The sequence below is a fragment of the Staurois parvus genome, unplaced genomic scaffold, assembly GCF_062004578.1.
Source record: "Staurois parvus isolate SC_StPar_1 unplaced genomic scaffold, SC_StPar_1.0 ptg000142l, whole genome shotgun sequence".
Lineage (NCBI taxonomy): Eukaryota > Metazoa > Chordata > Amphibia > Anura > Ranidae > Staurois > Staurois parvus.
Window position 1 is genome coordinate 4,044,929 of NW_028317938.1, and position 15,636 is coordinate 4,060,564.

Below are 15,636 nucleotides of genomic sequence, written 5' to 3' on the forward strand. Positions count from 1 at the left end.
TTAACGTTAATAATATAAGTGACTCCATGCTGCACAGTACAGATACTCTTAGTGACAAATTATCATGTTATCATATCAATATTACATCACATGAAAAATAAAAAAAATAATAAATGTATTTGATGGACATGCATACAACATATGCATTTATATGTAAGCAATTCACACCATAAACTGTGATTAAACAAAGACAGATTCCAAGTGTCCATATATTTTGAAACAATGCTTTTTGTCCAATAATCCAGCCAAGTCATCCTTTGTATGAGTTACTGTGTTTTTTTATTTTTCTTTTTAACAACTTCAATACCGGGCACTTTTACCCCCTTCCTGCCCAGGCCAATTTTCAGGTTTCAGAGCTCTCACACTTTGAATGACAATTGCATGGCCATGCAACACTGTACCCAAACTAAAATTTTATCATTTTGTTCACACGACTAGCGCTTTCTTTTGGTGGTATTTTTTTGCTAAATTAACAAAAAAAGACTGCAAATTTTGAAAAAAAAAACACATTTTTCTTTGTTTCTGTTATAAAAGTTTGCAAATAAATAATTGTTCTTCATAAATTTAGGCCAAGATGTATTCTGCTACATTTCTTTGGTGTAAATAACCAAAATCAGTATTTATTATTTAGTTTGTAGGAAAGTTATAGATTTCACAAACTATGGGATATATCTGGTAATTGATCAGTCCTGAAGTACTGACAGCCAATCTAATTTCTTGAGGCCCAAAAATGTCAGAACAGTACAGATATCCCCCAAATGACCCCTTTTTGCAAAGTAGACAGTCCAACGTATTTCATGGCATGATAATTATTTTTTCATTTTTTTATTAAATTTTTTTCTCTTTTTAAGATTTTTTTTTCCATAATACACTATGCCCAAAGTAGTATAATGTTACCATAGTAACATTGTACTACTTTGGGGAAGTGATCTTTTTTTTTTTTTTTTTTTTTTAACTCATTTGATTGCTTACAGCAAAGAAGCCATCCATTGTATACAACTGCCAAGTGACCTGCTGTGATTGGTCACAGCAGGTCACATGGTACTGGCAACAGGGCCGGTACACAGATCTGTCACCATGTCTGAGGTACACAGCTGGTGACAGATCTCACCACAGCGCGGCCCTGAGGGCATGCGCAATCCGGGAAGGACATCATATGACGCCCTACCAGAGGGACGAGAGGCTCACCCGGCCGTCATTTTACTATAGACCGGGCAGGAAGTAGTTAATAAACACCACATGCAGATACCCCTCCACCGACAAAAATATTCTCTCATCTTTTTAGTAGACCTCACAACAAGGTCTAATGTGCTTGCCCCTCATAGTGGGGTCACCTATACCACAAGAGTAATGGTTCCCTCCACACCACTGGGGCTTCTCAATCCATCTCCATCCTCTGCAATCTATGGATGAATTTTTTCAATACACTCAGAATAAAGAAGGAAGTATAGTGCTCTCCACATAAAAACCAATGTTTATAAAAATGTATAAAAATTGAAGAGACTCATCTTTTTTGGTGCACAAATCAGGTACACACAGTGTACACACTTGTATAGTTGAAACAAACCAACCTGTTATTGTAATAATTTAACATTGAGACCAGTGGCAGATGGCGATTTTAATGCGATGCAGGAAACGCTCAAGATTCACTGTGTTTCCCGCACCGCATATATGCAATATTGAGCATAAAATATTGCAATAATACTTGAAAGATGAGCTCTGTCACAGTACACTATGGTTTGTCCAAAATGGAGAAATATGAAAGCTGTTATTATTGATCTCTTTCTGAAAATGCTCATCGCCTTAATACATCATCAATATTCTTTTAAAGCAGAACTGTAAGTTTGCTACTCTTGCCATAATGTGCAAGTATTCACCAGATATACCTTAGATTGTACGCTCCTTGAGGGTTAGGGACTGATGTGAATGTACAATACTGTATATATGTAAAGTGCTGCATAAACTGACAGCGCTATATAAGTACCTGAAATAAAAAAATAAATAAGATATGTGAGCATCACGCCAAATTTTCCTCCATTTTCCCTCCTCCGATGCAGACAGGTCAGAACTATTCCTTGCTTTTCTTCATCATGCTTTCCCACACAATTTAGAATGTTATTCTGGTATAGAAGGAGTTACATTGTCCTGGAATGAACTAGGAATGTATACTTCACTGCACATGCTCCACAGGCAGTGTACACTATAATAAAAAGTTGGAAGGGGACAGATCAAGTTTAAGCATAAAAGTCTTGCAAAGTCACTTCTGCTGACAAGAAAAACAAATCTAGCAATTTGGTTCAACTAAAGTTCCACTTTAAAGCAGATGTTCATGGGGACAACCTCATTAGTAGCTTTCCTGCCAATAAGCAGGCCAGAGATAACTACAGAAAGCTGTTGTCTCTGAATACTGGTGTCACCTTCTTAAAATCTAAGGTTACAGAGATGAGCAAATAACAAGAAAGGCTGCACAGAATTAAACACATTTTCTCTGGAACAATTAAACGTTATTTTTTTTCAATCCAGGAAATATTTAGGAATGATAAATCTGTTCAGGTAATAGGCTAATATGAAGTTTGAAAACAGTAACAGTTGACTAAAATTTTTATTCCACGGAGTCATCTAATTTTCAGAGTTCTAAGCCATTTGATTTTTTTTCTTCTTCGGCGGGTCTTGTTCTTTTACTGACTATATGTGAAAAGCAGTTGTGTCTAACCTGCTAGCTATTTACAATCTACAGCTTTCCTCATACTCCTTGAAGGAAAGGTGGTCAGTAAAGCTTGCTGTATTTGGATAATATTTTTACATTCTCTCAGCGACCATTCATCGTGCTGTCTGAAAGGCTAGCACCAGCCTGGCTCCAAATCAGGGGGCTTTCAGATTTTAATTTAGTGGAGGCGTTAAGAAAAGCAGATGATTCCAGGTGATAAGTTAAAGTAGATATCTCCTAGGTGAAAAGTTAAAGCCATTTATTAGAGAAGATAGTGCTATGAGATTCTTCAACATGACATGAGACACTGGGCCAGAATCTAAACCAGCAGCTCAGGCTTATGATAGGAAGATAGGTCTAGAATGAATGCTTACACTGTACACTAGGGCCAAGAAGCCTGCAATGTAGAACATAGTAATTACAAGGCTTTTTTTTCCATGATAAAACAGTCTTGCCTGCCACTTTAAGTCAGCAAAGGTTACAGCACTAGGAGACATTCTTTTAATTGGTTTTAGGCTTATGATTTCAGAGGTTGGGGTTCAAATGAATCTGTTTTCTGTGCAGTCTGCTTGCAGTCTTTTAGTTTTCAATATTTTAGGTTTCCGGAGCAAAGGATCAAATACATGCTGTAGGCTAGGAGGAAGTGATTGGTCACATGGAATCTGCTGAATCAAAGTTTGTGTGTGTGTATTTATATTTAGTTATACTGTGTATGATATATATATATGCTTTCAAGTGGTATCGGCACGCAATTAATGTATATGCTCCACACACGCTAAGTGCAGGCAAAAATAAAGTAGGCAATCACAAGACTTTCCAGTGGAGAAATATTAGAAGAATAACAAAGTTCTATTATGCCAATGTTTCAGGAGGTCTCCCTTTCACAAGGTAAAGACCACCTTCAGTAGATCACACCACCCACCGCACCATGTTAATCGCCAACCGTGTGACCATAAATACATTACAAATAAAAACTTGAAAAATGTACAGATGCATGACCTTTGAAATATTCACAAATGCAAACTTAAAGCAGTCATAATATAATAGAGGAACTGCATGTACCAGCAAGCCAATTAGGCATAAATAGCAAACATACTTACTTAAGGAGCAGTTTATCATAAAGGCACAAAAAAGGAGAAAAGAATAATATGCCAGCATCTATAAAGTATACCTTACCCACAAGGGGGACTACAAGTAGTGGCTGGTCAGTGGGAAGTGTGCTGGTGGTTGAAAACTCTACAGACCAGGACAGAGCACTGCATGGCAACTTCTCAACCCTGACGTGATATAATGAACCTCTGTTGTAACTAGCCAACAATTAGGAATGGCAGCAAGACAAAGTAAAAATTAAGAAAAGGAATAAAAAGAAAGAAAGAAAGAAGGAAAGAGGGAAATGGTATAAGTGGCAAAATGATCTAAATTGCATGGGGTACAATGAGAAAAAAAAAGAGCAAAGTGAAGCAAAATAACAGAATAGGAGTGGTGAACAGAGAAAACAAAAAGGGAACATGTATATTAAGTAGTGTGTGTGTATATATGTGTGTATATGTGTGTGTATATATATATATATATATATATAAAATTTATTTTTTTATCACATAGAAATATGTTGTATTCTCATCCTCTCATTCCAGTCAGTAATCCACAATGGAATGAATCATAGCAGTGGCTCTTCCCCTTCTTTCCTGCTCCCAGTCTGCTGTATTCAGATGGCCATCTGAGTGTGAGGTGGTGTCTGCTATGCTTTCTCTTTAAAAGAAAAACATGATGTTCTTTCATTCCTGTGTCATAGGTGCACCCTGTATGTCAGGTTTTTTTTTTTTTTGCAAAGTAAAGATTTACGTGATATCAATTTAAAAACTTACAAGTTTGAAACAACATTATGAAAATAAAATTATAAAATATTTCTTATTCTAAAGAACTCTCAATTTTTCCATTATTGAGTTTCCCATGGGAAAAAGATATGTGTAGTACTGTGTCCTATCTCTCTAGATGCCCAGTAACACTAGGTACGATGTTGGATAAGGCACCTCCATCCTCGGTGTACAAGCTGCCAATCACGACAGCTAACAAGACGAGCACTGGCTTGAGGAATGTGAGATATACCAGCCTCCTATCCCTCTTGCCATGCTTGTCTCAAGCAAGTGCCGGGAGCCAGAGACAGGCACAACAAAGCAAAGCCAGTGTCTTCTTGCTAGCTGTGGTGTTGGACAGCCACGTGGCAAGGGTGTGCGCCTTGTCCACCTTGAAAGCTAGCGTTATGGGAAAACTAGGGAAATGGGACAAAATACTACATGTAATTTTTTCGTGACTGGCAAAAAAAAATTACATTCCCAATCCTCTGCAGGCTTCTCTGTTCTGCCAGACTGGACTCCACAGCCTCTTCTTCCCTATGTTCTGGGGATCAGATGCCCTCTGATGCCACAAAGATGGATGCAAGGCCCATAGCCCAGCACTGGACATGAGAATGCAGAGGAACTGCTGGAACATAGGGCTGGGCCATCTGCCTGGAGAGCAGTAGGTAGGATAAAAAAAAATTGCTTTTCCTGTCAACGAGACATAAACAAGAATTTGCCCCTTGCAGTGTCTGGGCAGCCCCACTGCAAGGGAGCATTTTTACTTTTCCTGGAATTGGGCTTTAAACAATTATAAATTGTCTTTTGTATTTGTTCACACTGTATTATATATCAACACAGAATTGCCATCTATTGAGCCATATGTAAATATTTAATCATATTTCTTATTTCTGCAGGTCAGAAAGGACAATGGTTAAGTGGATTTTTTGACCATGGATCATTTATGGAAATTATGCAGCCATGGGCCCAGACTGTAGTGGTTGGAAGAGCCAGGTAGGCTTATTTAGTTATTAGTATTTATATAGTGCTGACAGTTTATGCATCGCTTTACATATAATCTTTATTCACATCAGTCTCTGTCCTCAAGGAGTTTACAATCTGTATGTACAAACTAGGGCCAATTTACCCAGGAAACCCACACAAGCACAGAAAGAACATGCAAACTCCATGCTTCCAGTATTGTGGTTGGGATTCAAGCTGATAACCATAGTGCTGCAATGCAGAAGGGCTAACTGTTGTGCTGCCCCATATAATAGACATACTGTCTGTTTGGATATAAGGAGGCTTTGGGGAAGCCATTTCATGTAGAATGTGAGGCTTAAAAACCCTTTCACATGCATATGCCTGTGGCTCTGCAAAGAGAATGGGACTAATCGCCCATCTGAATGAGCCCCTACATGACACAACTAGTCCTCTGTAAAGGGTATGGTGGTTTTAATGTAAAATGGTAAATAAAGAAAAAATTATATATGTCCACATATCTTTAGCCAGGAAGTTCTGTGCTTGTGTGTGAATGTTTTTTTTTTGTTTGGGCATAGTATTACTAAAGTCATATCTTTTATCCAATAAAACTACAAAAGTTCTTCTAGAGCTAGCAGATCTTTGGCACCTTTGGTAAATATAGACCACAGGCTCAGTTTAGTCACAGTCAATAGTGGTCAATAAAGTATTGCTGACTTTTACAAATTATCTCTTTGGTTGGCTATTTTCTTGCAAGAGGCAATTTCAGATATTGATTCTTTTACTGCATCTGTGTTGGGCAGTATTTAATGCCATGATCTGAAGAATGCTAGAATCTTACTTTTCCTGCCTCTATTGGAATACAGAATGTGAAACCTGTAGTGATTTTTTTTTTTATGATGCAGTTCAGTTTTTTAATTCTTCTTATTGTTCTAAATATAAACCAGATGCATACTAAAACAACATGTGTGTTGTGTATATGGGTGATGTCTCTATCAATGTATTTTCCGTAAAAATGATTGCTGAATAGCAGTATAGCAGTGAATTTGCTTTAATTAATGCATAACTGGACCGCTAGGCCATTTTGACTGAGGTATGAACTGAGGGTAGCAGTACAGTACACTGACTCCCACCCCTCCAGGATTTCATAAGTCCTTTGATTTCTATTCAGACAGAAATGTGTCTCACATTATTGTCATACTCAGGGGGATAGCTGAGTAGTATCTGGTTTTTGCTCATCTATTGAAGGACATAAGGGGTTTGATTGTAAGGTAATGTACCCCAGTGTTTCGTGAATTAGGTGAAGTTCTACTGACTTCCATAATCCAATCATATGCTAACAAAAAATGCTTTTTTTTTAGCTTTCACATGATTGGGTATTCTTTGTAAATTGAAACTTCACCACATTCACCAAGCTATGGTGCAAAGTGAACATCCTATTTGTCTTCAGTAAATCAACCCCAAGAAGTTTTTAAAGTATAAATTCACCTTTTCACAAAAAAGGAAAAGGTGAACTAACACCCTATACCCCCCTTACCCCTTGGTCCCTGCTGCAGTTACCATCATGGGTGATTCTATCTTTTTGATAGCACAATTTTCTCTCTTTTCAACATTTCTTTTTCAATTAAGGCTCTTCTCTACACTGCTGTAAGAGCTGTTCTCTCTATTTGCACCTATTCATCAAAGCTGTCTTCAACCAGGCTTTTGGAGTGCCTCACCTGGACCCCACTGGATAGGATCTTGAAGGGATAGCCTGGAAGTGAACTTTGGGCACTGTGTTCTGCGTAAAGAACTTTCCAGACCCTCTCCTGCTTACAAGCTAACCATGGGTTACTTTCCAGGTTTAGAGCTGGTGGCAGTGCCTCAGAGCTTGCTCTGTCCTTAGAGACTCACTCTGTGAGTAGACTGGTCAGACTGAGCATCAGAAGCTGTCTGATTTTCATTGGGTGCTGAGTTCTTTTAAAATTCCCTGTTTTGGCTTCAACAACTAAAGGGCTTAACATTGTGGAACTGAGCACTGACATCACCCGTTGGGTGGAGTGGCATGCGTGCTGAACATTAAGCTCTCTTTTCTGTAATTCAGTGGAAAGAATCTCTCCACAGCTACTCCTTTTTACAGAGCCAAGGGGAACTATCTTCAATCAAGTCCTGATGTCTGCCTACAGTGACTTTGGTTACCTGTGGCCATCCAACCCTCACCTGCTCCTGTGCTGCTTGCAGCATGTTCACTGATTCAGCCTTCATATGCAGCCTGTAAATATGTTGCCCTCTGCTCCTAGAGTTTATTCTTAGCCCCGTTGGGTGCAGCCAGCTCCTCCGCCCTCTTGGCTCAGGTTTTCACAACAGTCATGTAAGAAATGTGGTGCAAATCATCCAGGTATTTGCTGGCTGTAACAATAGAGGTGAATAAGGTGGATGTTCATGATTTGGCCAGACATTGTATTACTCCTTCTACATAATGGTTGTGATGGAATAGTTGCAGGATTCCTGGCTCCTTGAGTGGAAATCAGTGCAGTGCTGTGGGGTGGGGTGTATTGCCGGGGTATCATTTGTACCTGACCAAGGAATTAGCTGGGGTGTGTATATTGGCTGTAATACACATAGTAGCCTGTTTAGTAAAATCTCTTAGCCCATGGCTACCACATGGCTTGCAATTAATAAGTTAGCAAACAATAACAAACTTTTACAAGCAGGAGCTAATTGATGAAAGCACTCTACTGTATTGTGACAGGAGGCAGTTCAGAAAAACCATGTGTAGCATTGCAAATCAAGAAACAGAGCCTAATTATGACTGCCTTCATGTGTTTGTGTAAGATATATTACAAACTATAAATGTATACTTTTATTGGTACATTACTCAACTATAAGATTATTTTGATCTTTTTGACCTGTTAAAATGTATCAGCATTATCAGTAAGTATTATTATACAAATGCTTCAGCCCCCCTAATACTTGCGTGAGCTCTCCGGGGACTCTCCCTCCTCATTGGCTGAGACAGCAGCGGGAGCCATTGTTAATCACAGCCAGTAAGCCAATGAAGAGAGATAGGGAGGGCGGGGCTACGGCTCTGTGTGTGAATGGACATGCAGAGCGTTGGCTTGGGAGCAAGCCTGCTTTGGTGCCCCCATAGCAAGTTGCTTGCTCTGGAGGCACTTGGCAGGAGGAAGGAGCCAGGAGTGCTGGCAGGAGACCAGAGAAGAGGAGGATATGGGATGCTCTGTGCAAAACCACAGCAGGTATATAATGTTTTTGTTATTCTTTGTTTTTTTAATTGCCTTTAACCACTTTCGTACCGCCCTATAGCAAAATATTGCAACAGGGCAGCACGCCCTACCCACGCTGCCATTCGCGGCTGTCAATCATTGGGTTCCAGCCGGTGATTACTCGCCAGCACCCGGTGATTTCCGAGGATCTCCAACAAGGAGGAGTACTGTTTTGTTTACTAAGACTTCTCCCTGTCATCTCGGGCACACTGCTTTGGATGGCTATGCACAGCACAGCCATCCAAAGCAGTGTGCTTACAGTGCAGCAAACTGACACAACCCCCTAGTAAAACTCTCAGCACACAGTTACCCCTTTGATCGCCCCTCATGTTAACCCCTTCATGCTCAGTGCCATTAGTACAGTGTCAGGGATTTTTTTTTTAGCACTGATCACTGTATTGGTGTCACTGGGGATGTCAGTGACACCAAGTCAGTTCCGCCCAGTGTCAGAATGCATGCCGCAGTCCCGCTATAAGTCGCTGATTGCTGCCATTACTAGTAAAAATAAAAAGTCCCAGTATATATACCGCCATTTGTAAACACTATAACTTTTATGTCAACCAATTAATTTACACGTATTGGGATTTTTTTTTTTAGCAAAGACGTGTTGCAGAATACATTTTGGTGTAAATTTTTGATGAAATTTGATTTTTTTATATTTTTTTACTGGACATGTTTAATAGCAAAAAGTTTTTTTTCTCACAATTATTGGTCTTTTTTTTGTTTATAGCGCAAAAAATAAAAACCGCACAGGCAATCAAATACTATCGAAAGAAAGCTCAATTCATGAAAAAAATAAAGACGTAAATTTCATTTGGGTGCAGCATTTTATGACCGCGCAATTGTCAGTTAAAGTAACGCAGCGCCGTAACGCAAAAAATGGCCTGATCAGAAAGGGGGGTAAATCCTCTGGAGGGCAAGTGGTTAATTTAATTTTAAGCTCTCCCTGACCTCTGTAGCTGCATGCATGTGGAGAAAACAATGCACAACTTTAAAAACAGAGGCAACAAAATGGCAGCTCGACCTTCCCCCCTCCCTTCCTCTGGCAGAAGGGGCTTGGCAATCTATCAGCCTTTTGAGGCATTCCTCAGCTAAAAATTATTGGCCTGTTAATTCTACACGTCCCTGGCAAGTCAAATTTTTGAATAGAAGTCATGGCCTGTTTGTGTTAAGGTTCCTCTTTAGGAAATTTTCAATTATATTCCATGTTATGGAAGTCGTTTTTTTTTTTTTCTTCTTATAAAGACAACTTATTTTTTCTACAACTTGATGGTTTTTAGTAGAGCTCCAAATTTAATACTCCTTTAGATTTACATGCATTGATTAGGCCATCTCGGCAGGTGCTTTTAGGGTGCACCTAAAACACTTAACTAAATAAGCCTTCAAACATTTAAGTTAACTTTTCTTTCCTTTCACTTTGAGTCTCTGGGCTCTAAGGTACAACAAATGTAGAAAAACGGGAATTGGTCTCTTTCAAAGCAGTGACATTTTGACAAGAAAAGGAAGTAATAGACATAACTGTATTCTTTGGGGAATGGTTCCTGTAAGTGCCTCCAAAACTCATCTTTTTGTGTGTACTGTATGTTCGTAATATATGTGTTCTTGGCTGTAAATTGTCTTTTATTATACTCTGGCTCATAGTCCGAGGATGTGCCATAAAACAAGATGTAGCATCTCCATGTGCAGGGACTGATAAAATTTATATGAAGTATAATGGAAAGCAGAAGTTGTTTTGAGTCATTTTTCCCCATTCCATAAATAACTATAATTCTCCAATAAAGACATTTATCATTAGCTTGCGGTTTCATTACATAAGTCATGAGCTCTGGATCTAAAACAGTTTTTTGCAATTAAATATTTGTATCATGGAGGTTTAAAGCGGAACTTCCAGATAAATGTTTTTTTTTCCCTTTATCTGTGTCCCTGCCTGTATCACAAAAAAAAAATTCCATTTTTATTCCACATTTCAGTGCTGTCACCAAGTGCTATGCAGAGTTTCTTTGGTGATGCTTTACTGAAACAATGATTAAAGAATTTAATACTAATTGATTGCCTATTTAATCACTTCAAGTCCAGACGCCTTTCACCCTCTTCCTGGCCAGGCCAATTTTCAGCTTTCAGTGCTATCACACTTTGAATGTCAATTGCGCGGTCATGCAACACTGTACCCATATGAATTTTTTAGGATTTTTTTTGAGACAGGTAAAACTTTTTTTTGGTGGTATTTATTCACCACTGGGATTTTTATTTTTTTGCTATATAAATTAAATGTCCAAACATTTTGAAAAAAAAGTGTTTTTTATAAAATTTTGCAAATAATCTTTCTCCAACAATCTTGGCCAAAATGTATTCAGCTATCTTTTTAGTAAAAAAAAGAAACCCAAATTAGTTTATAACCAAAAATTATAATTTTCCAAAACATTTTTTTACATTTTTATTTTTTTTTTTATATTATAATTTATGTTTTTGTTTTTTTTTTAACATGCTGTCACCCTAGCAGTGACACTGTACTAGTTGTGGGTGGTGATGAAGATTTTTTTTTCTTTTTTTAAACTGCTTACTTTTACACCCATAAAGGATGTAAAATCAATAATTTCTCCTTCTCTCTGGCTGCATTTTTGCAGCCATTGAGAAATACTGTGAGAGCTGTGATTGATCACAGCTTGTCACATGGTACAAGGCTGTTGTGAATAGCCTTGTACCATGTGACCTCTGTGATCATTCACAGATTTCACAAGTAGTAAGCAATGATGTCAGGAAGTGTTCATGTTCTCACTATTCATGTGATCACTGATTGGCCAATCAGTGATCACATGATCGGGACCTCACACAGAGGTCCCGTACAGCGATTGGCATTCGTTGTTCCCAGTGTTCCCAGGGAGCGTACACAGGCAGTGCATGCGGAGGTCGTTTTATAAACGGTCACCTGTTCCTGCACTGCTCCCGTCTGGCCGTTTATGTACATGGGTCGGACGGGAAGTGATTAAAAATAAAATACAATAAAGGGCTTTGTTTGCCGAACTAAGTAATATAGGTAATTTTTATGTCTAGTTATGAACTACCACTTTACAGCTATTTGCAAAATACTTTTTACATATATTTGTGCAGCCTCAAATTTTAGTGCAGATTTTATTGTAAGGGGAGAGAAAATGGGGAAGCACTGGGAAAAGTAGATGATTTTATGCAATGGTATTGGTTTCTTGTCACAATTTCAGTACTGTTGTAAGAGCAATGCAATTATTTTTTTGCTTATTTATTAACAATTAAAAAAAAAAAAAAAAAAATATATATATATATATATATATATATATATACTGTATATTGTATAATTATAATGCATAACACAGAAAAAGAGGGAATGTATCAAATATTGAAGGGCCCTGTCTCTTCTTTAGAACAAATCTATTTTGACATTCATTTAAATATTAGCAAATATGTTTACTGGATGGAAAAAAATGAAATTTTGCCTGTTCAGTTTTTCAGGGTTTTTTTTGCAAGTGGATCTTGTCCAGATTATCTGCAGAAATAAGTGCTGCTTAAATATGAAAAAAACACGTTAAAGAGAAACGTTAAGGCGTTGGGTCAATTTTTTAAATTTTTTTTATATTAGTTTTTATTCTGATGTTTTTAGTTTTTAATCTGAAGCCAGTACAACAGATGCAGCCTGCTTCGAGCTGCTGCTTGTCTTACTGAAACCTCAGACTGAGTCATCCAGCAAATAAAGATTAATTGTGATTGTTATTCAGTCCTTTCAGTTTCAGCTACTTATTTTTGTGAACAACTGAGAAAGAAAAATGAAAAAACACATTAATAGGAGCCTTAACCCCCCTGGCGATATTCCTGAGTGTAGCTCGGGGTAAAGTTTCAGTACCAAAAGCGGTAACCGTGAGCTACACTTGGGCTTACCATGCGGCGCTGCTCCGGGGTCACTTACCTTGTCCTGCGCTCCCGCGATGTCCCTCCTGCAGTGTCTCCTGCAATGTCCTCCAGCCGATGCCGGCATCTGTCATCTGGGTTCCGTCCCCTGCGAGCGTCAAGACGGAATGGCGGGAACTTTGAAAATTACATATTGTGACATTCACTCAATACACTAAAATCACATAGTAAAACATTACTGTATCAAACCATTTCACATACATTTTGTCCCTAGTGCTTTGTCCTGTGCCCTACCTGCATTTTTACCATTCTTTCTGCCTGGAAATTGAGAAACGTCCATGGCGTCCAAAAAGCGTCCCTTTAGGTCAAAAGCGGTTTTAGACCAGCTAGAGAACAGCAATAGTAAATTAGAACTACTTTCAGAATTGAGTGATAATGATTTGTGGGGAAATTCGTCATCAGACACTGAAAACGATTTTGCGACTTTGCTCAGTGATGTGCGAACTTGGCGCTATATTTCAAATTTCAGTGTTTTTTGGTTTGATTATATTATTGAAATAAATTTATATTATATTATTATTTTTTATGATTATTTATTAAATTATAATTTATGATTTCGTGTTTAAAATTTTAACATACCCGGGATGTTTAGTAGACTCTTGTTTGGACAGATTTCAGTGAGTTATTCCTAAAAATTACAGGCCTACAATAAAAAAAATACATATTTCCATGCAAAAAAATGTACCGCTTTGAGCACAGAAATACTGACATAATCAGACCGCTAGGGAGGTTAAATAAGAATGTACCAAAATATCCCCCCCCCAAATTCATATACAACAAAGCTCTCAATACTGCTTATATGGAGGAGCAGTGTTGTCACACTAGTTTGATCTGCTGATATGGGCTACATACACCTCCTCCCCTTATCTTCACCTACACTATATAAAGGATAAGTATTTGTGTAGCTCATAGCTTGGAAAACTGATAATGTTATTTGAGATTTCAGTACACAGCAGCTTACAAGGATACTGGATTTCTATCAGGATCAGAGGTATAGAAATGTTCTTGGCATGCAAAAAGAAAACGAATACTGCTACCACTACAATATAGTAAAGTATAAATATCGGCAAAACCTTTTTCTTATCTTTTTTTTTTAAATTTTGGATAGAGTAGAGAAGGGTTTAACCCTTTTGCTGCCAGGGCCATTTTTGTGGTTTTTGCATACATTGTTAGAAAATATTTTTAGGCCAAACCCCAACATTTTCGGAAATCGGAGACCCTGGAAAAAGAATGGGGATCGTTTAAAATTTTTACTTCGCACAATATTAATACAACAGTTTATCAAATGCAAAATGTCCAATAGAGAATACACTAAAGTAAATTTTAGGGCAGAAAGGGGCAATATATTTTGCATAAGTAAGAATTTAAATGGCCCTACAGGTAATCAGTTTCGAATTAAACATGAATAATGTAAAACACAGTTTGTGAGTGTTTACATCAATAAAAATAATTTAAAATTCACTGATTACACAAATATAAAGTACAGTCAAAAGTTAACTCATACAGTTGTTCATAAAACTTATGTGAAAAATAAAGTACTCACCCAGGGTATTATTTAGTAGAGCTGGTTCACTCTGAATCTTGTGCATTTCTGCATGGAAACCAACCAGCTTCCAGGTTTTATTGCTAAAGCTTATTTGAACAAGCAGAGATTAGACGCTGATTGGCTACCATGCACAGGTGTGCCAGATTCTGAATGAACCAGCTTTAGTAAATCTCCCCCTAGTGTCCACAAATAGCCCAAAGGGCTGCCAATGCAAATGCATGGTATGAAACTTGTGCTTTAAAATCAAACATTCGGTACTCCCAACTTTCCAGACCACCAAAAGTGCCAACTTCTTGCCAGAAATATATGATCTCTGTATTATAGAGATAAACAGCACCTGTGAAAAGTGTTAAACCTCATGTTTCTACGTACTTCTCCTTCTGGAATACAGTCAATATCCTAGAACGCACAACTGCCCTTAGGTGTAATAGGAGAAAAAGAAGACCAACATAGGGTAATAACATCAAAACATAATGTTACGTTTGAAGTCAAACATTCAGTGCTCCCAGCTTTCCAAACCACCAAAAGTGCCAACTTCTTACCAGAAATATAAGATCTCTCTGTATTAAGAGATCAAATGCACTTGCAAATAGGGTTAAACACCAATGTATCTGCTGTATGGAAATGTGTTTCTCCTACTGGAACACAGCCAGTACTTTAGGACAGAAAGCTCACCTCAGGAATAATGCCAATACCAGCAGAAAATTATTTTCTTAGTCATACGCTATGAGACACAAGATAACATTCTAAAACACTGGGAGAAACAGACACTGCAAAGCAGTAACGACATCCCAGTATAAGCTCTCCTGTTCCCACAATGTTTCAGTTTTTTGCTCTCCTGTGGAGAAAAGACATCTTCTCTGTGCTTCTGAGAGAAGTAAATCTTTTTTTCTTCAGTTGCTGCAGGGCCACTTGTGCTCACTTTTGCTTCCAGATTGGCTATGCTCTGGAAGGGCCATACCTGGACCCCACCATGCAGAAGATGCAAGGCTGGCCTGTAATGCCGCCCTTAGGGCATCGGTTCCTGTACTCGGCACATGGTGCAAGAAGAGTCAGCTACAGGGTGGTCTACGGGTTAAGGGCCGAAGTACACCCATCTGGTGGAACCCAGTTCCTAATCACCGCTTAGGAAGTATCTCACTGGAGTGGCAAAGACTGTCTGGATGGGGTATGACTCACTAAGGGTTCTGCATGGTAGCTTTCCAGTGCTAGGTGGTTGTTCCACAAAATGCCCCCCAAACCATCAGTGTGGTCTTGCCCCCCTTCTTTGTGGTCTCTTTCAGCTCTTGTGCTTTGATTTGGTCACTGCACTTGATGAGCTGGTACTGATATAACAATCATATGGATATGGAGGGTACTGTTAGTCTC

General features: G+C 38.4%; 1 protein-coding gene across 1 annotated transcript in view; it reads left to right on the top strand.

Moving 5' to 3' along the window:
- The window catches only part of ACACA (acetyl-CoA carboxylase alpha), a 535,652-nt gene that overhangs the window by 391,957 nt on the left and 128,059 nt on the right, over window positions 1-15,636 (top strand). Inside the window, exon 47 of the mRNA XM_089673600.1 lies at window positions 5,460-5,556. Within this exon, the coding sequence (XP_089529726.1) occupies window positions 5,460-5,556 (97 nt within the window). The remainder of the gene's footprint in view (window positions 1-5,459; window positions 5,557-15,636) is intronic.